Source organism: Camelus ferus, chromosome 5 (genome assembly GCF_009834535.1).
Source record: "Camelus ferus isolate YT-003-E chromosome 5, BCGSAC_Cfer_1.0, whole genome shotgun sequence".
NCBI classification, from domain to species: domain Eukaryota; kingdom Metazoa; phylum Chordata; class Mammalia; order Artiodactyla; family Camelidae; genus Camelus; species Camelus ferus.
The window spans coordinates 78077619-78099357 of record NC_045700.1 but is presented as its reverse complement, the minus strand read 5'-3'; the positions used below and the strand labels follow the sequence as shown (position 1 = coordinate 78099357).

The 21739-nt window shown below is 41.2% G+C and overlaps 1 protein-coding gene across 3 annotated transcripts in view; it reads right to left on the bottom strand.

Moving 5' to 3' along the window:
• Positions 1 to 3272, bottom strand: part of STAT4 (signal transducer and activator of transcription 4) — an 82464-nt gene extending 79192 nt beyond the window's left edge. Inside the window, exons 1-2 of one of the 3 annotated variants that reach the window (XM_032480155.1) lie at positions 3160 to 3272; positions 594 to 722 (exon numbers count right to left, since the gene is read on the bottom strand). In XM_032480155.1, coding sequence (XP_032336046.1) covers positions 594 to 721 — 128 coding nt within the window. In that variant the 5' untranslated portion in view covers position 722; positions 3160 to 3272. Of the gene's footprint in view, positions 1 to 593; positions 723 to 2983; positions 3132 to 3159 lie in introns of those variants that run through there. The other 2 variants (XM_032480156.1, XM_032480154.1) reach the window with 2 other exon arrangements.
• Positions 3273 to 21739: the final 18467 nt, after the last annotated feature.

Sequence of the window (21739 nt, the reverse complement as noted above, 5' to 3'; positions counted from 1 at the left end):
CTGGGATGGAGAGAATGAGGGGTTATTGTTTAATGAGTACACAGTTTCAGTTTGAGAAGATGACAAAGTTCTGGAGATGGATGGATTGTGGTGATGGATGCATAACAATATGAATAGACTTAATGTCACTAACCTATACACCTACAAATGATTAATTTTATGTTATGTGTATTTTATCACAATAAAAAAGTTAATGACTAAAGCAAAATAATTCTTAATTGGACAAGGTGAATAGAGCTTAAAAGAATTTTTGTAAAACATACTAAGAAAAAATACTTATTTATATTGAGTGTAATAGAGAATTGATAAAAACAATAGATTTACTTCCTGGCTTTTTAATATTTAGAAAATTGTTGGAGTTTGGCTTTTACAAAGCACTAAAACCATTAAGTTTTCATCTGCAATGGATGAAACCAGAAGGGACAATGATTCTCCCCCTTTGAGGAAATTTTCCAAATCCTTGAAGGAAGTTCTTTACCTGAAAAGAATGCATCTACAGAGTCAAAAGTGACCACAGAATAAATCCACGTGGACAGAGTATAAAGCATTTGTGTATCAATCCCTAGGGAAAATACAATAATGTTTGATCCTACCAGTCTTGATTTTCAATCCACTGGGCCAACAGATGTCGAATTTCCATAGGGAAGTTGTCATCATAGAATTGGTCAACTTGCTCCAAAAATTTTATTTCTAACTGTTGGACTTGATTCCACTGAGACATGCTATAAAAGAGGAAAAGTTAGAGTTTAAAAAGAATGTTAACAAATGACTGTGGTATATTTCTTTTTCTTGGATTTCAGACAATGTTGTCCATTATTTAGGTAACTGGAGGGAAAAAAATCCTCTTCTTTCATAGTTATCCAATCAAAGAAAACAGAGAAGAGAAAAATGCCTTCAATCCAAAGATGAAGCAATTCTCAGCTTTTTCCTAAAGTCATCCCTAATGAAGGAAACAGAATTCTTTCTCTGCCCCCAAACCATGTCCTTCTTTGTTCTAACAGAAACTCTTGTTCCACCTTCTCTAGAAAGCTTTCACTCCCCCTTGACACCCTCCCTCTGTTTACACAGATTTGTCTTCTCAATAAGCTCCTCCTCTACCCCTTGCTCCGTCTACACTATGACACTTTGAGCAACTTGAAGGCAAATAACAAACTCAGCTATACTTCCTAAGACCCTCTGAAAGGCTTCAGATGTGAGGAGCACCCAATAAACCTTCTTTTACATAAAATGACCCAATTCTTTTTTCTTTATTTCAGATTTGTCTGGCTCCTAGAGTCAGCCTTATATTTCCAGGCTTCTAGTCTAATTTGACAACCTCACTTTATGAAGTTTCATGTATGCACTTTCATGGGCTCTAATTCTTTCAGTTCAAAATGCCTCTGAGCAAATATTTTTATTTCTCTCTGTAATGATTCAATACAGCTGGGCAAAGCTTTGAAAGTCTACTTATAATTAGCCTCTGGTGTTCATCTGATGGTGGTTAAACCCTCAAGATACTTAAGGAGAAACCACACGGTATGTAGTTGGTAGCCTGCCATAAAACAAAAGTATGTGTTTCCCCAACATAATGCCATTCTGGCCAATTTAGAAGCTTTAGACATATTTCTTAATTCAGGGAAATTAATATGACGTCTCCCTGAAGTTATGTATTTTACTTTTTCCAGAGTCAAGTTTTTGATTGTTTTGTCAGTAATTCTAGATAAAAGAAAAAACTTTTACGTTGATTAATCACAACTTTCAAACTAACTCATAGGTAAGTGAAGATTTCCTTTTGCCTACAGAACATTATGATAATAAGTTTCACGTAGTTCATATGCATACTTCTCGGGTTTCAGATGGAGCCTTTTGGGGGCACCTTTTCCTTGATCTAAAGGTATAGAAGATTATTGCCAATGTTTTGCTAAAAGAAAGCAACTAGAAAAAGCAATGTTTCACTTTCCTACACTTTATATTTACACATATAATTACACATACTGTACGTCTCGATAAGTGCTTGTTAAGAGACGAATGTGTGGCACGCCTGATGTGAGCAGCGCAGGTGGACAGTATGACCCCAGCTTTAACACGAAAATAACTGAAGGACAAGCAGGCGAAATGACTCTCGCCCGAGATCCGCAGCGCCTAAGGACGGACCTGAGGTCTCCTGACACCACATATGGTGGTCTTTCCAGATGCTTGGGTGTATACATATTCCACCCAAAACTGGAACATCTGTCCCCGTGCCATTATTGACATTGTCCTATCAATTTATTCTAGTTGATGACAGAAAACACCAGCTGAAAATAGCATTACAATTGTAATTGCTACTATTGTTGAACCTTTGCTATGATTGGATGAAAACCTGTTTTCTAACTAAGAATTAACTGGACTGAACCCATCCTAAAGTTAGTTAGATCACTCCTAGGACCTGAGTTACCCTCCAGAGAGCTGAACCCAAGGCTGAAAAAGGGAAGGATAGGTTATATTCTTAGGACATTCTTCTTTGTTGCAGCCTCTAGAAATGCCTTTAGAGGACTTTCAGTAAGTTTCTTTGCTTTCACTCTCTAAAGGCTATTTATCCCACTCCAAGAAAACTACGGAGCATTTCCTTTGAAAACTGAGTGCCTGCCCATGCTCTTTGAACGCCTGGCCCTAGAAGATCCCTATGAAGGGGCATTTCGTCCCACCGCCTGGGAGCTAATGGTGCCGTCTTGGCTCTGCGACCCGCAGCTTGCAAAGGAGGCGACCTGCCCTAAAATATCTGCTCTCATCAAAGCCTCAATCACTAGCTACCTCAGCGGCGGACTTTCTGCTAAAATGCAGGCACGCAATCTAATGTCAGGCATCAGAGTTCAGAGAAGCTGGCTAAGAGAGTGAAGAGGGGCCCCCGCTCAGCGCTTGGCGAGGACACACCCCCCGCATCAGCCACGACGGTCCCACCCACCGTTCAGATCCGGGGGTCAGAGCGCCCAAGTCCCGCCGAGAGACCCGCGCCAGAGCGCACCTTTGACTCATGGAGTCGGACGCTTCTTTTTCAAATTACCCATCCTCGGCTAGGTTAACGTGAAGAAACTGTCAAAACAGCACGGAACTGCAAAAGCCTCCGCAGCGTCCTGCAGAAGCATTTCCTGGCCCGTGCGCCTCCAAAGAAGCCACGCGAAGGTGTGGTCGGCCCCTTACCTGGCTCTCTCAGCCCGGGTCCCAGGCGGTGCTCAAGACCAAAGTCGGAATCGCCCTTCACCGTCCCCAGGACCGAGCCGCTGACGCCATCGTCAGTAGGGGATTTGCATTTCTCCTCCCACTTGAGGCTTTCCTGTGCGTCAGTGTGCGAGTCTTTGGGACTTTACTTGGGTCGTTCACACCCACTCGCTATTCTAGAAACGCTAAAGAGCAGAAATAGGCTGAACCCCGTTTGCCAGGCGCCCCCCCCCCAGTCGGGCTACTGCCGGGGTCCCAAGGGTGTCGGGGGAGCCGGGTGGGTGGGGGTCACTCACACTCATTTTCTTCCTATTTTCCCAAACCATCTGAGACCCCCTGCAGACTTACTTGCCTGGAGCTAAATTCCTGGCTTCCGGACTTCCTCCTTTCAGACTCCACTCACCATGGAAGGTCTGCCCCTGGGCGGAAGAGGTGGGTAGCCAAGATGATAATATCAAATCAAAGACCTCCCTGTGCTCCGATTCCAGCAGGGTCTGCTCCCTGGGAGGAAGACAACCTCACCAAAAGGTCTGGACCACCTCACTAGCCCAGCGCCCACCTTCCCTCCTTAGTGGCTCTACACCTGGTTGCCGGGATACGCCCTTCTGTGACATAGGCGCCTTCTAGAATCACAGAGCTGGAGGGAGCCTTGGCCTCACCTGGTTCTAACTCCTCTTTCATATCTGAAGAGACTGAGCCCAGAGAGGTGATCTGAGTCCTTCCAGGAGTTAGCTGCGGGCCTGGATGAGACTCCAGGGGTTTCAGCTCCCTCCTTAGTAGTCTTTATATTTGGTCTCCTCCGAGCTCCTGACACACAGTAAGAGTTCCATAAATGTTCGGGAAAATTAAGACAAAAGTAAAGGGAGATAGACTAAAAGAGGTAAAAAGAATGACTCCATCTTCTTATACACATTCCTCAAGCAATATACCGAGGTTAACAGTCCTTGCTTCCCCTTTCACCCAGCCAGCCATCACACAGGTAGGGACGCTGGATTCTCCTCTTTCATGTGACATAATCATGTGATTAAATTTAACACCCCCTCCCTCCCTCACAAAAAATAAGTCAATCAATCCCAAAGTCACACATCTAATTCAAAGTCATCACCCTGAATTCCCTGGTCAGGCAGACCCGGTCCTGGCTGCCTGCTCACTGGGCGGTTTCCAGGAGCTTTTGCTGCTCTGTCCCCGACTGAAGGAAGTGCCTCAGCTGGGCTCTTCCATAAGCTGCGGGGCAAAGGCTGGGTTTCTTCTCAGGAAGCAGTCACTGCCCAAAGAATTGGAAAATGTCAAATTCTTGGCCCTCAAAGCTCTGGCCTATTTGGTCCTAACCTCTCCTTTTCTCCCCCCAACAAGAGCCCATGATCTCATGCAGACCAACCTCCACTGCTCCCCAGAGGAACCTCTCATGTCTCAGCCTTGATGCTCCCTTCAACGGCAGTTTCTTCCCCCAACTTGTCTACTTATTGAAATCCTTTCCTTTGCAGTGAAAATTTCACTGATGACCCCAATCCACAGCAACTTTTCCCTGCTCTGAATTCTCATCTCTCTTCCCATCCAAGCTAGTGCTGTCCAAGAGAAGTAAAATGCAAACCACATGTTTAAATGTTCTAGTAGCCACATTAAAAAAGGGGGGAAAAAAAAAGGCAGGTGGAATCAATTTCAATACTATAAATAACACAATACATACAGCATATTATTTCAGCATATAGTCAATACAAAAAGTTATAATGAGAGACAGCATTCAGCATTCCTTATTTCACACCAAGCCTGTGGAGTCTGGTGTGTACTTGGCACTTTGAGAACATCTCAATTCAGATAAGTCACATTTCAAGTGCTTAGTAGCCACATCTGGCTAGCGGCTACCATATTGGACAGCACAGACCTAACTCACCCATTTAGCACTTTTCGCTTCCTGCCTTATAGTGTTAGTCACATTGGCAAAAGGTCTTTATCATCATTATATTCAACTGTTGAGTGACTGATGTACGAAGCAGAGGGTTTGTTCCCGTCTTCGTTTTAAGGACCTCACCTTGGGATGCTCCCAGCAGCTCTCAAACTATTTGGTCTCAAGATACTTTTATACTATTAAAAATTGTTGACAACTCCAAAGAATCTTCTGTATTAGAATTAATTATTTATTGCATCCAAACTTAAAACATTTATTCGTTTAAAATTATAGTCATAAACTCATTATGTGTTAAAATAAACATTTTTAAAAATGAAAAACAAGCGCATTTTCCAACACACAGAAAATAGAAGAGTTCCGTTGATGCACATTTTTGAAAATCTCTGATGTCTGGCTTGAAAGAAGATGGCTGGATTCTTATACCTGCTTCCATATTTGATTTACTGTAAAATATTATTTTGGTTGAAGTATTTGAAGAAAATTTGGACTCACACAGATATATAATTGGAAAAGGGAAGAGTATTTTAATAACCTTTTCAGATAATGTGAATATTCTTCTTTGATAGCTCACCAAAACTCAACAAATGGTAGCCCCTAAAGAGTTAGCTGTACTGTGGAATGTGAAATCCTATGAGCAAGTGCTATATATGCTGTTACGTTAAAATCCATTGGTATACCTTGTATTTTCAATTGAACTCTTACCCATACATAATTTTGTAATTTCTCACATTGGCCATTTGGAAAATATTGGTCTGCTGACTTATGCAGCTCTTCCAAATGTTGACACACTTCATTGTATGATATCAGAAAATCATATTTGTTAACATCACCATTGATCTCATTAGAAAAGTATTTTAAGTCTTGGGAAGCTGTTAAACACATGATGACAGACACAAGTTTTCCAAATTCTAGTTTTTGCTTAAAAGCTCCAATTTTATTATTGGCAACAGTTTTTGCCAATTGTTTTCCTTGAAGTGACTGTTCATTTTCAGGAAAATGTCTTCTGAATACCCAAGTCAGTACAACCATAGTTTGTCCATCATTCTTTCAAGGAAAAATGGCCAGGACAATGGGTGGGAAACTCAAACAATCACACAAGTGCTTTTCCTTGAGATGACTATCGTGTATTAATATGTATGTGTCCCATTTCATCACAGAGAATATTAAGGACACATGGATTTAAGGTCTGAGATTTAATAAAATTAACAAGTTTTCCTGTTTCACTGAGAAAATTCTTAAGTCAAACTAGCATTTAAAAATGTTGAGTGTGTATATGTGGAATCTAAAAAAGTGATTCAAATGAACTTATTTACAAAACAGAAGCAGACTCAGACATAGAAAACAAACTCTTAGTTACCAAAGGGGAAAGGCATGAAGGGGAGGAATAAATTTGGAATTTGGGATTAACAGATGCACACTACTATATACAAAACAGACAAACAACAAGGTCCTACTGCATAGCACAAGGAACTATATTCAATAGCTTATAACAATCTAAAATGAAAAAGAATATGAAAAAGAATATATATATGTATCTATAACTGAATTATTATGCTGAACACCAGAAACTAACACATTGCAAATCAACTACAATAAAATATTTTTTTTCAGTGTGTGGTAATGAAGAATGCAATGACTGCAGGACAATTTGGTACCACTGTCTTGGTTCATTCTGAGACACCAGCATTACCTGTCATTGCTTTGGTGCCAATGTCAACAGAGTGAAAAGGCAAAACAGTATTATTATGAAAAGCAGTTTTACCCTAGCAGATCCCCTGAAAAGACTTGGGGACTACCCACACTGATCCTTAGTCAACACTTTTGGAACCTCTGCTCCATCCACCATCTCCAATCCACTGTAGTCAGTTACCCAGAGATACGTATCATGACGGAACCTCTGCCAAAATGAACACTTTTTCTTGGTTAAAACATCTCCTAAAACCTGTTTCCCTTCTTATTTCATGAACTGAGCCAGGCTTCTAAGAAAGGGTATCTCTATATTCACTTTGCTTCTTTTTCTTAGAAACAAAGAATCAAGTCTAAAAAGCTGGGTTCTCAATTTCTTGGCCCCAACCCGACCTCATCAGTTCCTCAGAGGAAAGAAAAAAAAAAAAAAAAAGAAAAGAAAAAAAAGAAAGAAAAAGAAAAAAAAATCTAAAGCAAAATAAACCAAAACACTCTAAGGTGAAATCCCATAGAGTTTCCCAAACTCAAAGATCTTCAGAGACTCCTCTCTCCCCTATAAATGGTCCCTCAATTGCCCTGGTCATAAGTCCTATTGTTAGCTTTTTTTTCGGCTTTATCTTAGGAAGGAAATACCAAATTTATTGACTTCCAGAAGAACAGATTCTAATTATGATTTGCCACTTTCTAGCAGTACAAAGACCCAACCTGAGTCCCAAACTCCGTGTAAAAATGGGGATATGATAGCCCACATGAAATTGCTGAGATTCAAAGAACTAATGCCAGAAATGAGAGAACGGAAAGCCCCACAGCTGTTATTAATAGAATAATAAACATAAGGTTGTGAGAAACGTTGGAGGTCACTAGGTTAACCCTCCACCTTCCCTTTCCCCTCGTACAGATGGAGTTTCAAACAGAGATGAAACGAAGAGAGGTGAAGTGAGGTAGGCTGGTAAATCGTAGACTGGAGGCAGAGAGGATTCAGTCAGTTCTGCTGATTGCTTTTTCCGCTGTGCAAAGTTCCTTATTTTGGAGGCAATGAGACTGGATGAGAAGGCATATCACTCTCCCTTGCTGTAGGGTGTAAGCCAGCTCCACCTTCTTCCAATTCTCATCAAAATAATATAAACATTTGTTTGCTTTCATTTTGTGGTAGCACCTTACCTCGCCTGTCCAAACTTCCTCTCTTGTGTGTTCCAAGGGAACGGGACTGAGTGAGAGTTGCTGGACAGATGGAAAACGTACATATAGAAAGATACCCTAGGTTCCGAGGTAGCTAGTATCAAATGAGCGGTAGTAGGATTACTGGGACAAGGCAGTCTGGTATGGGTCTCACCAGCTCACCTGTGTATAGATTGCTCAAGCTACACCAAAACAGGGAGATGAGTGCTTAATACCCATCTTAAATTAGTTCTCTCAGGTGCAGTTCCCAGTGACAGTGCTCCCTCTACTGGCCGCTCAGAAGCATTGCAATTTACAAATCAGCATTCTTTCCCATGATAGCACTTTTCCAGCTCTAATTCCATTCCAGGCATGGTGCTGAGAGCGTCACATGCATTGTTTTACCTAATCCTCACAACACACCCCTGGATTAAGTACCATTCTTATCTCCAACTGATGGATAAAGAGACTAGGCTTAAGGAAGCTAGAGAAACTGGTCACTGTTAATTCGATGGTAAGGGGTAGATTGAGGATTCAAACACAGGACCATCTGATTCCAGAAACAACACTTGTAACCAATCGACTTTACTAAAATCTTACCTGCTCTTATAAGAAAAGCAATAAACTGCTCAGAGAGCTATGGAAGAAGTAAGTTTAAGGCTCTAAACACAAAAGTCAAAATAGGCTCATTACATAGTTTGTTGGTTACAGGTGATGCATGGACTCTGATTCTCCAGTGTTCCTGTGGAGCATATGGACAATTAGCCATGCGTTTAAAAGTCCTTGATGTATCATGATGGTAGACACATTGCCAACAGAGTTCCAAAACATTTAGCAAGTCACATGCTTTTATGGCATCTCGTTTCTACTATACAAAAGGTGACTCTTTCTGCTGAGCTACAAATTAGAAAATGAGGTTTGACAGCAGGCTAGGATAGAGTTGTAGACTCTTCCAAAAAAATAAAAAACAAAACAATTCTGCTTGTCTGGCCAGTTAAATAGCCCTTAACTACTCTATTTTATGTATTTTTCATATGCTGTTATATCGCTCTGGACTGAATATTGGAGGATGAGAAATAAATGTTATTTTTCTTTGTGTTTCAGTGTTCAGCTCAGTGCCTGGTATAGAGCAGGTATTCAAGAAAATAAACAGACAGAAGACCTGATGAAAGGCTCCATTATCATAGTCTGTCCTGAGAAGAGCTCTTTCTGGTGACTTTCCTTGTCCAGTCCCTTTATCCCCACCAAGGTGGTTCAGCCTATTAATATGATGGATTACATTAATTTTCAAGTGTTAAACTACTCTTGCACTCCAGGAATAAACCCCATTTGGTGTGAGGTATATTCTTTTGCACATTTTGCTGGACTTAATTTGCTACTATTTAAAAAAGGTTTTTAGCATCTATTTTCATGAGAGATACCGGTCTGTAACTTTTTTTGTTTCTTATAATGTCTACGTTGGAATCTGTTGTTAGAGTAATGCTGGTTTCAGAATGTGTTGAGAAGAATTTCTTCAATTTTCTGGAAGAGATTTTATAGACTTGGTATTGTTTCTTTCCTAAATGTTTGAAATAATTCATCAATGACGTTATCTCTGTCTGGAGTTTTCTTAGCGGGAAATTTTTAAACTACAAATTCAATTTGTTTACTAAACATGAGTCTATTCTGGTTACTTATTTCCTCTTGAGTAAGCGTTGATGGTTTGTGTCATTCAAAGAATTTATTAGTGTTATTTAAATTATTGTATTTAAATTGTAAAGAATACTCTGTAAAGAAAACTACAAAATTTAAATCATCTTTTGTTCAATAAAAAAGTTTAAAAATTGTTATATTTATTTATATAAAGTTGTTCATGTTACCTTTTTGTTCTTTTAACATCTGTAGAATCTGTAGTAACGTCATCTCTGTCAGTCCTGATATTGGTAAATTTGTGTCTTCTCTCTTTTTCAGGACAATCTGACTAGAAGTTTATCAATTTTATTGATTGCCTCAAAGAGCAAGCTTTTGGTTTCATTGATTTTTTCTCTGTTGCTTTTCCGTTATTTCATTGATTTCTGCCCTCGTTTTTATTATTTCCCTTCTTCCACTTACTTTGGTTTCAATTTGCTTTTTTTCCCCATGTGTCTTAAAGTGGGTCCTTAGGTCATTGATCGGACTTTTCCATTTTTCTAAGATAAGCATGTATGTATTCCCCCTATTCACTGCTTTAGCTGCATCCCACACATTTTGATATATTGTATTTTAAGTTTTATTCATTCTGTTTCAAATACTTTCTAATTTCCCTTGTGATTCTTTCTTTGACAGGTTTTTTGGTTTTTTTTAAGAAGTGTATCATTTAGTTTCCAAATACATAGAGATTTTCCAAATATCTTTCTGTTTTCTGTCTTATTTAATTCCATTGTGGTTAGAGAATATACTTTTTATTATCTGAATCATTTTAAATTTATTTGAATCTTGTTTTATGGCACAGCATATGATAGTCAACATGATAGTCTTGGTCAACATTTAGGATGCACTTAAAAGAATATGTTCTCTTCTGCTGTTGAGTGGTGTTCGCTCATATCAGTTAAATCAAGTTGGTTGATGACATTGTTCAAGTCTTCAGTATCATTCCTAATTTCCTGCCTATTTATTCAATCTATTGTTATCAGAGGAGTGTTGAAATCTTCCGTTATAATTCTGGATTTGTTTATTTCTCCTTCCAGTTTTGTCTTTTTTTCTGTTTCATGCATTCAGAAGCTCTACTATTAAGTGCATAAGCATTTAGGATTGCTTGGTCCTTTTGATAGTTTCCCCCTTGATAATTATGAAATCCCTCTTTATCTGTGATAATGTTTTTTGCTCCGAAGTCTGCTTTGTCTTGAATTTACGTCACCACTTCCGCTTTCTTTGATTCATGTTGGCGTGGCATATTATTTCCCTAATATTTTCCTTTTAACTTATGTATTTATATTTGAAGTGGGTTTCTTGCGGGTAGCCTATAATGGGGTCTTGCTTTTCTATCCAATTTGCTAATTTCTGTCTTCATCGTGTACTGTGTGTTGGGAGTATGAACTATGCATAGCCTTGTGTAAACTCTAGAAATTGTCCCACCCTCTCCTTTCTAGAGGTTTCATACCCCCCTTCCCCCAGCCCTGGGCAGTCCCTTCACACAGACGCACTAGTTGGAACTCAGCTGAAGAAACAAGGGGAGCCTCACGCCACCTCCTTTCTGGTGCTCTGCCCTGTGAACTCAGCCAGCTTGGCCTCCCCAGGCTCTCAGTTCCGTCTCCTCACCTCAGGGAAACTGCCAGGCTCTGTGAGTTCCCTCTTACTGCACTGCAGTCTGGAAACTTCCTCCAGAAAATAAGCTAGGGCAATCATGAAAATCGCCTCATTTCTTCCCTTCTTGCATGGATCATTCTCTTGCACTGCCTGTTGACCATTGTCTGAAACACCAGTGTTTTATGTATCTTTCAACTGTTTTCAGAGTTGTTTAAGGCAGGAGGGTAAATCCATCCCTGGAAGTTTTGCCAGATTTAGCAAAAGACAAGACTCTCATCTAAAGCTGAATATCAGACCAACAACAAATACTTTTTACTATGACCATACGTATAGTATAAGTATATCTGAAAATCAGATTTAATGGACTTCTTGGATTTTATCTGGCAACCTTACTCCCTATTAACCCCTCATGTCCAAAGCACAGGTCCCCAGGGACTCTTGTAGATGCTGGAGCTGTTTGGAAATCCATTCACTTCAGTATGAAATATTTACTAAGCTCCTATGTTGTGCTCATCAGGATAAGGATGATTTAGGGAGGCTTCTCCTTGAGGAGACACCAAATTGATGGAGAAGAAAAAATCCGCACATAAGACAAACAAAATCCTCAGCTGACATACAATAATATGCCTAAATGCCACGGGAATTCAGAAGTGTTAAAGACCAAAATGAACTGAAGTAGTCGGAAAATCCAGGAGACGTGGTTAACAAGAAGTGAAGGATGAAAGAACCATATTCAGGCAGGGGCAGGGCAGTGATGTTCATCCTACCTGAAGACGTAAGACGCTGGTGCAGGACTAGGATGGCATCCTTGTGCACAGTGAAGAGAATAACCTGAACAAAAGATGCCATGTAAGAGTCATTAGAAACAAGGTGAGTTGGCACCAGGTCTTCTGAGAATAGCTCTTCAGTTTGTTCACTGCACAGGGCGACTAGGTGGCAGGATGAGTGAAATCTAAACTGTCCCAATTTCCAAGATGTGAACCTCAGTGCAGGTTCCAATCAGAGGAAAGGTGCTTTTTTCTAATTTTAAGGTTCCTCTTGGGGCATCCGAGGCCCTGGGTGGGAGCTTCTGTCTCCTCCCTCTGAGTAGTCACAGCACGTCACAGTAGTCACTCTGCACGTCCGACCCAGATTCTTCGGGGAGAGAACCACCGCGGGGAGAGGTGGGTGAAGACGCTTGAAGGTGCGTCACCTGTGAACCATCAGCGTTTCCCTCTTGGGCTACTGTGAAAAATGAGGGTAAAGGAAAGGGATGGAATTTGTCATTATGGTTGAGGGAGCAGTGTAGGTGAGGGAGATGGAGCTGGTAAGGCTTTGGGTGACCATTTTGCTGGAACCCCTCGGAAGTTCAGCCCTAGCACCCAGTGGTCTGTATATCAAAAAGCCACACATTGAAGAACGGCCCTAAATCCAGTGCTGAGACTTCAAAGGCCAACTGGGGCAGGAAGAGAATGAGCTTGCAGAGAACTTTTCTAACAAATACATGAAAACGTGTTTTCTCTTGGAAAATCTTTCAGGAGAAGCTGTAAATCTGGATTTTTAAGGAAAAAAAAAATCTCCTGAACTTTAATTGTTGGTGTAATTCAAAAAATTTAACCCCTTACATTTACACCCCCAAAACACAATGTGGATTTACAGTGTTCTAACCAAAGAACACACACCTGCAGGCCTGAATGCTACTAGCGTGCCTTCTCTGCTCTACAGCAGTATTTCCCAGCCCTAATCATGCTAAACACCAGTTTCATTATCTCCCCCAAAAAGGAAGAGAAAGGGAAGTGGGAGAAGAGGAGAGCCAAGGAAACACCACCCAATTTGGCAAGATGGACCAATGTCAGTGTTTTGGAAGACATGCACCGAAACGGCTACTTTCTCGCCCCTTCTCAATCATCAGGGTGATCTTAGAAGAATGAGGCAACCAGTGCAGATTTAACCAGTTGGAGCAACAGTTTTGTATGTAGTTTCACCATCAAAATTCCGGACCTGTATCCTTATTTGGAGATTTGGAGATTATGAGAGTTGTTATAACAAAAACCTCTATCATATCTTCACCAGCTTGGAATTCTTTGCTTAAAAAAAAAAAATCCCTAAAGCAAATAACCACCTGTAACAAATACCTGATTTGTGGGAAAAAACTGTCATGAGAAGGGTATAGCATTGTTCTTTTCTATATATAGAAAGTACCAATGCTCAGGCAGTCCCAAACCAGAGTAAGCTAGAGGAAACTAAACTAAATTAGATGCCTCCGTGGAAGGTGAACTGTGACTGTCTGTGGCTCCACTGGGTGTGAAAATAATGAACTAACTCTTAACAGCAAAGGGTTGCTCTGGGGCGGAAAGTCTAACACACAATTAAGAGCACAGTTTTTAATGGAAAAGCACTATTTTAAGGACAGCCAGTCCTATTACCTGTGTCTTTCTACTTGGTGAAATTGTAACGGTTTTCTCTTCCTTACCCAATGTGATGGCTAGGACATGAAAGAAGCACCAGGGGGCACTATTCTCACAGGGAAACCAACTCACAGAGCGACTGAAGATGGAGGCTTCATCTGAATTTACCCATGAGCGTTCCTTTTGCATTTAAATGAGACGAGTATTATTCTCTAGGCCTTTGTCACCTGTGATTGAATAAGAGCCTTGTCCCTGAGACATCACAGGGTATACAGAATTAATAAACCCGACCCACTGACTTGCTCTATGGCTACACAGAGTGTGTTGGATGGTACTTTATACCAGGCTGGTTGTGGGGGGAGGAAGCCGCAATGAGAACAGTAAGATGCAGGTCAAAGGGTTGTGGGGATTTATTCTTGGCTTTGCTTAACCTGAATACCTGAATGGTGACGCTGTCCGATTCATACCTAGGTGAAATCTGAGCCAGGAATGTGGTCAATTTAGATAAAAATCTTTGTTTGCTCTTTATTTACTTAGGTTTTCAAGCTTACATCATGGAGTGGTAATGCTGAGAGATCAGCAATCTCCTGCCTCTCCATGTCGCCACCCCAGAAGCATTTTATCTAAGTAAAGATGATGTACTTGCTTTGCAAAGGCACTTCCAAGAAAAGCCCTTTAGCTGTCCCTTCCAGGTAAGGTGCTGCTTTTAAGTTCTCTCTTTATGGGACTTCTAGAGCCACTCCTGCTTGTTGGCTGGTTGCTTGGCTTTTCCAGAGAACTTTCCCTAATAATCCAACTCACTTGTCATATAAAGGCAAGGCCCCTGCATTCACTTCCTCATTTGTTACAAGGGATAGTAAAAACCACAAGGAAATTACAGGGGTAGTAGTCATCTTTATCAAGTGTTGCTTGATATAAAAGATTAATTAATAAAAATAACATTCATGCTCATGAATACCGAGATCCGTGGTAATGTACCAAAGAGCTGTCTATTCAAACTCCCTTTTAGATGGCATTCAGCCCGAAGAGTCTCTCAGGTTAGAGAAGCTTGTCAGGTTTGGCCGTGTCAGAAGCAGCCAGTCAATCAGATGTAACAGGAAGCTTCGACATGATTGCACAGTGGTAACTTGTACCGTATGTGTATTGTCTGCTCGCCCGCACTCTGCCATGCTGCCCCATCGTAAACAAGGTGTCTGGCTTAACTGGGATATCCTCTAAAAATATTTCAACTGAAACAGAGGCTGACATCAGCAGGGAAAGCTGTGTTCCCTGTGTTTGTATTCCTAACTTCCTATGCCATTTGCAGAGAAAGCCACTGGATGCTGCTTAAGGGTGATGACAATGGATGGCATACAGTGGTTGGCAGAGAGTGAGAAAGTGATGAGATCACCCAGTCCACCCGTCTTTCCAGCAAAGGGCAGAGTCCCCAGGTGGAGAATCTAACACTTCATATAAGGCAAAGGGCCAAGTGGTAAGAACTACACTGGCTTCGTTGTGTTGTCGTCTCTGGCAATGCTGACAGCACCTGATGTGTTTTAGTTGGCTGTACTCATGCCCTACTTAATTCTTCAAATGGGAGCTTCCAACACAGTGCTGCTCTCTTCTTGGGAGATAACCAATGGAGGAAATGCTATCTGGTGAAAGGTAATTAACTCCTGTAAATGATGTCTGCGCAAAACTCAAGGTCAGGTTACACACAGAACACCTTGATCAGACCCGGCCAATGAGGGGAAAATCCTAGACAGTTCTCCCATCTACAGAGTCCTTCACCTTTGTGGACGGTGTTGTGTCAACTCCAGCTCAGAAAGGGCTATTGTTTCAGGCTTGTTTATTCACCTGGTTGAATTTACTCAATAGCACAGCTGAAATGCTTGATTTCTCACCCTCTAGGCTTTTGGTCTTTTTACTAACTGGAGAGTCTACCTTGTTCCTGAGTGTAAGTTCTTCTTACAGTCAAATACATATATGGCTAATTCAAACTCTCAAAATGCATTTTACGAGCTGGAGGTGGGAGGCTAGAGCCCTTGGGATTGGCTGTCAGATTCTCACTGCAGTTTGGGCTTTGTTGTGAAGAACGCAGTCCTCTCGATCCAGTCACTTTACTCCCCGTTAGTCACTCGTGCTTTTAGACTCATGGTGGGACCAGAATGGCCAGTCAGGACACTCCATCTCTCTGACTCTCTTTGGGATCGTGAATGGTAAGGACCATGTAAGCCTGGAACTTTCAGTGGCCTCTTCCCCTGTTTGTGGAAGATGTTACTCAGCAAAGCCAGCATGTGTCCCTGGATCTCGTTGTATCTGAAGCCCTGGACCCCTGGCCTTTTCAGTTAACCTAGGAAATGAATACCTTTTTTTTTCCCTTAAGCAACTTGGAGTTGAATTTCTATTAGAAGCAATGTGATTGATAGACCATCAAAATAGCACCACACTATGGATGAGAAATAAGGACAGAGCCCCAGAGAGAGAACAAGAGACTGACAGTATGTTGTTTATAATGAAGCTGTATTCAGACTTACAAGGAGTATGATTTACTTCACAGTAAACTCGCTGAATTGGTTGAAGTTTTGCAGGTTACATCTGTTATTCTTTAACATTTCATGGAGGACTGAGGAAGTGCCAGCACACTGGGAAAAGAGCCAACGTACAAAAAAGTTTAGTTTTGAAAATTAAAGACCTGTAAGCTCGACTTTTATAGCAAGGGGAAAAATTGCCACAGTGAATAATGTGTCTAGAACAAAATATTGACTTTACTTGAACTACATTTTCTCCAGACCTATCTAATATTTTAATCTATTGACAAATGATAGGTAAATTCTACCTGTGTGTCAGAGCTGGGATCACTGGTGCTAAGTATACAGCCAACCTGAAGAAGCCAGGACAAGACTAGGGGTGTCAAGGTGGGAGGAAGCAGGGTGGAGACCACAGCTGGGGACATACCTTGTACCAGGGTCTAAAACCAAGGGGATTAAGATAATCTAAGTTATTGTACCATTTTCTGTTCCTTAAAAAATTGAATTTCCAACCACAAACCTATAAAGACCTGTAAAGTTCCTTTGAGACCCTCTGCCCACTACGCAAAGAACTGTCACTAGATGACTGTTTGCACAGTATTATTGATTTATTCATTCTTCATTCATTCACTCACTCAGTCACCAACCACTTATTAAATGCCTTGTTTTTGCAAGGCACCTTATGAGGTGTGAAGAAAATAAAAATGATGAAGAGCTGGTGAAGTTTCTCCCCAATGAGAACAGCTGCATCCACGTCAGGGAGCAGTCTGATTCTGATCTAATCAGCACTGACTTTTCTATTTAAAAAATTATCAAAAGAATAACAATGAAGATGTAGCTAAGTCCTGGTTACTTTTTTCCATTACTTTGAAGATTTGGTGTAAACTAGGGCAAAAATTCCCCTGCCAATATTCTTAAAACAGCTTTTTAAATTATGACTTGGCTTCATTTTGACTTTTTAAGCTTACAGTTTACAGTACATTCTAGCTTTGTCTATAAATCCTGGATTTCTGACTGTTCTACATACTGTGTCATAGTTTCTATATATTGCTAACCACTGATCTGCTTTTACCAATGAAAAGGGCTGTTTTATCTGCAACTTTGTTTTTGTCACGGTCAAAAGTAAAACAAACATAAAACAAAACATATGGAGAAAAGATATTTCAGTCTTTTCACTATTTACTTCTATTTTTACTTCCCTTGTAAATTAGTAAAGTGTTATTCTTGGAAGCATGTTTCTACATCACTCCCACTTTCTGTGGCTTTCCATTATTACATATGTTCTTTTGCAAAATAACTCATTAAATAAGCTTCATTTAAAAATCTCTGACAAGCTTCTATCTCTTAAATGAACTCTCACTTTTCTCTTATGAACTTAATGTAAAACATCCAATTTGAATACATTTCAAGCAGTTACTAAATAACTTCCTCATACCTGTATAGAGATGTCTGTACAAGATGAATCAGTAGGTGGTTTATTTATTCATCTATTAATTCAGTAAATTACTGAGAACCAACACTGAACAATGAGCTGCAATAGGTTAAAGCCAGGTAAGATACCAACTTGTATAAAACTGTCCCTGCCATCAAATTCGATCCTAATTGCTGAAAGAGACAAATTATAGTATTGAATATCTCAACTCAAGGTGATTTGTGATTCAGATTGGGTCGTTTGAACAAACTAAGGAAGACTGGGTGGAGAATATGAACCTTAAGTGGTGTTTAGGATTCTTCATGAGGACTGGGAGAAGGCATTATAAATGATGAGAAAGGTGTGAATGAAGGCTGATTAGAGAGGAAAACACAGTATACTTAGGGAAAGTCAATCAAGGCTTATTGGCAGAAGCAGACACTTCATATTGGCAATAGAAATGAATGAAGCCAGTGAGTAGTGAAGGGGCTGAGGTGTTTTGAATGCCAGGCTCATGATTTGGAGTATTTCTCTGGCCCAGTTGGCCTCCCCAGACCAATTTTATTCTCAGTCACTCCAAGCCATCCTCAGAACTGTTGCCAAAATGATCTTCTTAAAAGATGCAGTTAACACATAACTCTGTTGAAGATTTCTCAGTGGATTTTAGAGGGGTGGGGATCCATAAGCCCACTCAAGTATGCGCGTCTATGCAACTAGCCACAAATGAGCACCGAGACTAAGCTTCCCTCTGGCTGAGTGTGACTCATTGGGGTCCCCAGTGACCCTTGTAGGTAGCTGGGTGAACAGAACCCCTCTTCAGCCCAAGCAATAGTCTCAGACAGAGGTAAAGAACTAGTGCCTGGAAACCCACTCTGCCATGGCCAGCAGGCTGAGAGATCTCTCTGGGGACGAGCTGAGTTCCTGGGTCACTTACAGAATGGAACTTGATGTTATAGGCTCACTGAACTCAAACGAACCTCCATACAAGTATGTCAAATTCACATTGTAAATGTATTTAACCCCAGCAAAATAACACCCATCGTATTACATTTATATTGTTAATTTGAATTTTATAGATTATATTTCCATTTGAATTCAATTTTTAAAATTTGCATTGTACGTGGTGGAAAGTAGGGATGGATATATAGCCTAAGGGATGTCTACCTGGTTTTATGTGTGTGTACTTAAGTAACCTTATGATAAAACTAATTTCAGTAAACACTGAATTTCACACAATTTTTTACTTTAAATGAGTTGTGTGCATTACCCAAGTAGGGGAAATAGTATTATCTCATTTAGTCTTAAAATTATCTCTGCAAGACACATTATTATTATAAATGAGGAGACTGAGAGTCAGAGGGTTCAAGTAACTTATGCAAAGTCAAACAGCAGTTAAGAGGCCGAGCTGAGATTGTAACCCAGCTCTGTTTGATGCCAATTCCTCTACACACGCAGATTCGAGAGTCACCTTCAGAGACGTGAGAGTACAATTTGTGAATGACGGTTGCGAGGCATAGAAGCAGAGAGGTACAAGGACCTAGACTCATCTGCAATACCTATTTCCAGGCTGCATCACTGCAAAAGAAAACTATGGATTATGGTCTTACTGAAGCAAAGAATTCTACTTGATGAATTTTTAAATCTCCTCTCATCCCCTTAAGTCCGTGTCCCTTACCGGATTTCCACTTCTCCCTGAACATTGCAATTTCAAGAGGTAAGTGGAAACAGTGAGGAGGTCTTTCACATTTTGAAGGAAATGTCTTTTATGGTGATAGGTGCCTGTTTCCCCAAACACCAAAAGCAAGTACCAGTTACCGTTTCCACTGCCGCCGCTTTCAAAAACAAATAACAGCAACAAAAGCCAACAAAATTTGGCTCTAGTCTGCTTGAAGTTTAAACCAGATCTGTGCTTGGTTTCCCAGGCCAAAGTGGGAGATGCAGTTAATTGGGTTTTTAAGTCCTTCATAGCGATAAAGAACAATGGAACAGAGCCCTTCAAAATTAAAACCATGCATTTGGTAGAAAACAGCTCCAGCTCCTGCTTGATTACTACTAGGCATTCTGCTTCTCACATGCTTGGGGCAAACACAGAAAACCCCACAGGCATGGATGGAGAGAGGCTTTCCCTTACAGGATGGAAAGGAGCAGCATCCAGTGGTGTTAGGATCCCCGTGATTCTGGACACCATCAAAAGCCAGGGCTATGGGGGTTCTCATTTCTATAGTCTCACAGGGAGCCCTTTTCTTTTCCAGGAATCCTCTGCAGAGGGAGAGGCTGTGTAGAACTTCCCTGAATATAATGAATGTCAGCACATTCCCAGCTAGACCACGCGTTCCATTCTTATCAAACGAAACTGACCTTTGCTCCGGCTTGTTCTCTGTGTTCCTCACTGTGATTAATTTCAAGTTCTCAGTCATGCAGGTTTAAGATGGAGCGCCCAGGCCACTCCAGATGACAAATATGTACCTCTGGAATCTCCTCGCCCTTATGGAGAGGTTGTGCGCTAGCTTACAAGAATGAGGATTTTAAGAATAGTTGGCTGACTCTCAAGTCTGCATCCTACAAAATGCTCTGCCCAGGCTAGCCTCTACTTTCATTTGGCAGAGATCCGCCCCTTCCTACTCATTTTTCCATCTAATACCAAGTGACTCAAGTGGGAGTCAGGACCCAAATGAAAGTGTTTAGCACACAATTCAAGATTCTGAAGTATTCTTTCAGCCAACAGAAGCAACCAGAATTCATGAAAGTCCTCAGGTTGGCGTTCAGCGGGCCCCTGAGCCACGCTCAGCCACTAGGCACGCGCGCTAATTGCCCTGCTACACGCTGCTGAGCTTCCTCTAGTGAACAAAACCCTTGTTCCATTCGTCACCACTGTCGGAACGAACAAAGAATACAAACTAAAAGCTGGTCAGAAATTGCTCTTTGCATGTGTATTTCTGCATCAGAACGATTGTTTGAACTCAGATTTCCCCCAAGCTTTGTTAGAGGCTCTAAGCGGTTCAGGTCATGGAGAAGGGGTTAATTCACGTTTCCATCTTTTCCCTTTTCAAAATTAAGTCTCCTTGTGGAGGCACTTTCTTAGGATTCAAAGTAAAAAGGAAAGAAATTGTTCTTATGGGCAGCTGGGGATCCAAATACCCACATGGACAAGTGCTTCTCCCCATCTGCTTTTCTCTGCTTCCCAGGACTGTCATCTCCAGAAGCTTTGGGAGAAATCTCTTTGGAGCATCTGGAGGATCTGTGGATGAAAACATGGATGAAGACAAGACACTGAAAATCCAGGAGCAGAGTCTGGGAGTACAGAATCCTAAATATGGCTGGCTTTCTCCACCCAGCGATACCCTGGCTCTCAAATGATTGCTTTCTGATCACTGCAGTCCCCCAGGTCCAGTCAGTGACAGCACACTCCAGAGTGCCTTCTGCGTCCTGGGAAATCAGAAACAAACAGAAAGGAGCACTTCTCCTTGAGGAGCTCATGGTCTAGTGGGGTAGGAAGAAGCTAACACTGCCTGGAAGAGGTGAAAAAGCATCACTGAGGTGACTTTTTTAAGTTTTAAAATTTTTAATTTATTTTTTTTTTAACAGAGGTATGGGGGATTGAATCCGGGACCTCATGTATGCTAAGCAGGTGTTCTACCACTGAGCTATACCCACCCCCTCACCTCACTGAGGTGATTTTTGAGCTAGGTTTTCAAGGCTGAATAGGAGCTTGCCAAAAACAAAGGAGAAGGCTGAGAGAGCTTTTACAAAGGTAAGGGCTCTAGTCGCTGTGAGATCTGGAGGAGGCAGACGTCACAGATGAGGCCAGGCAGACAGGGTCAGGTCAGGAAGGCTATCGTCTCATAAACCGAGGGATGAGGTGGTGTGATGAACAGCAGTTGAGGGGGAAGTCTTGGGGTCGGAGGATTTCAGGGGGAGAGAGACGAGATGTGAGATTTGTGACTTAGTCTCAGCAAGCACTGATGAAGGCTGGGACAAAGGCAGTGACAACAGGATTGGAGGGGAAAAAGTCACATTTCAAAGATTTTTTTGAGGTGGAAATGACAAGACTGGATGTGGATGAGGAATGAGAAGTCCTCAGAGTTTCTAGTTTGGGGGACTAGGCTGATGATGGCATGGTGGCAGATCTGAAAGAAGTTCCTCTCTCCCTCTCTCTCTCTGTCTCTCTCTCTGTCTGTCTCTCTCTGTCTGCCTGTTCATCTCTCTTTGTCTCTCTCTTTTTCTGCCTCTGTCCTTTCTG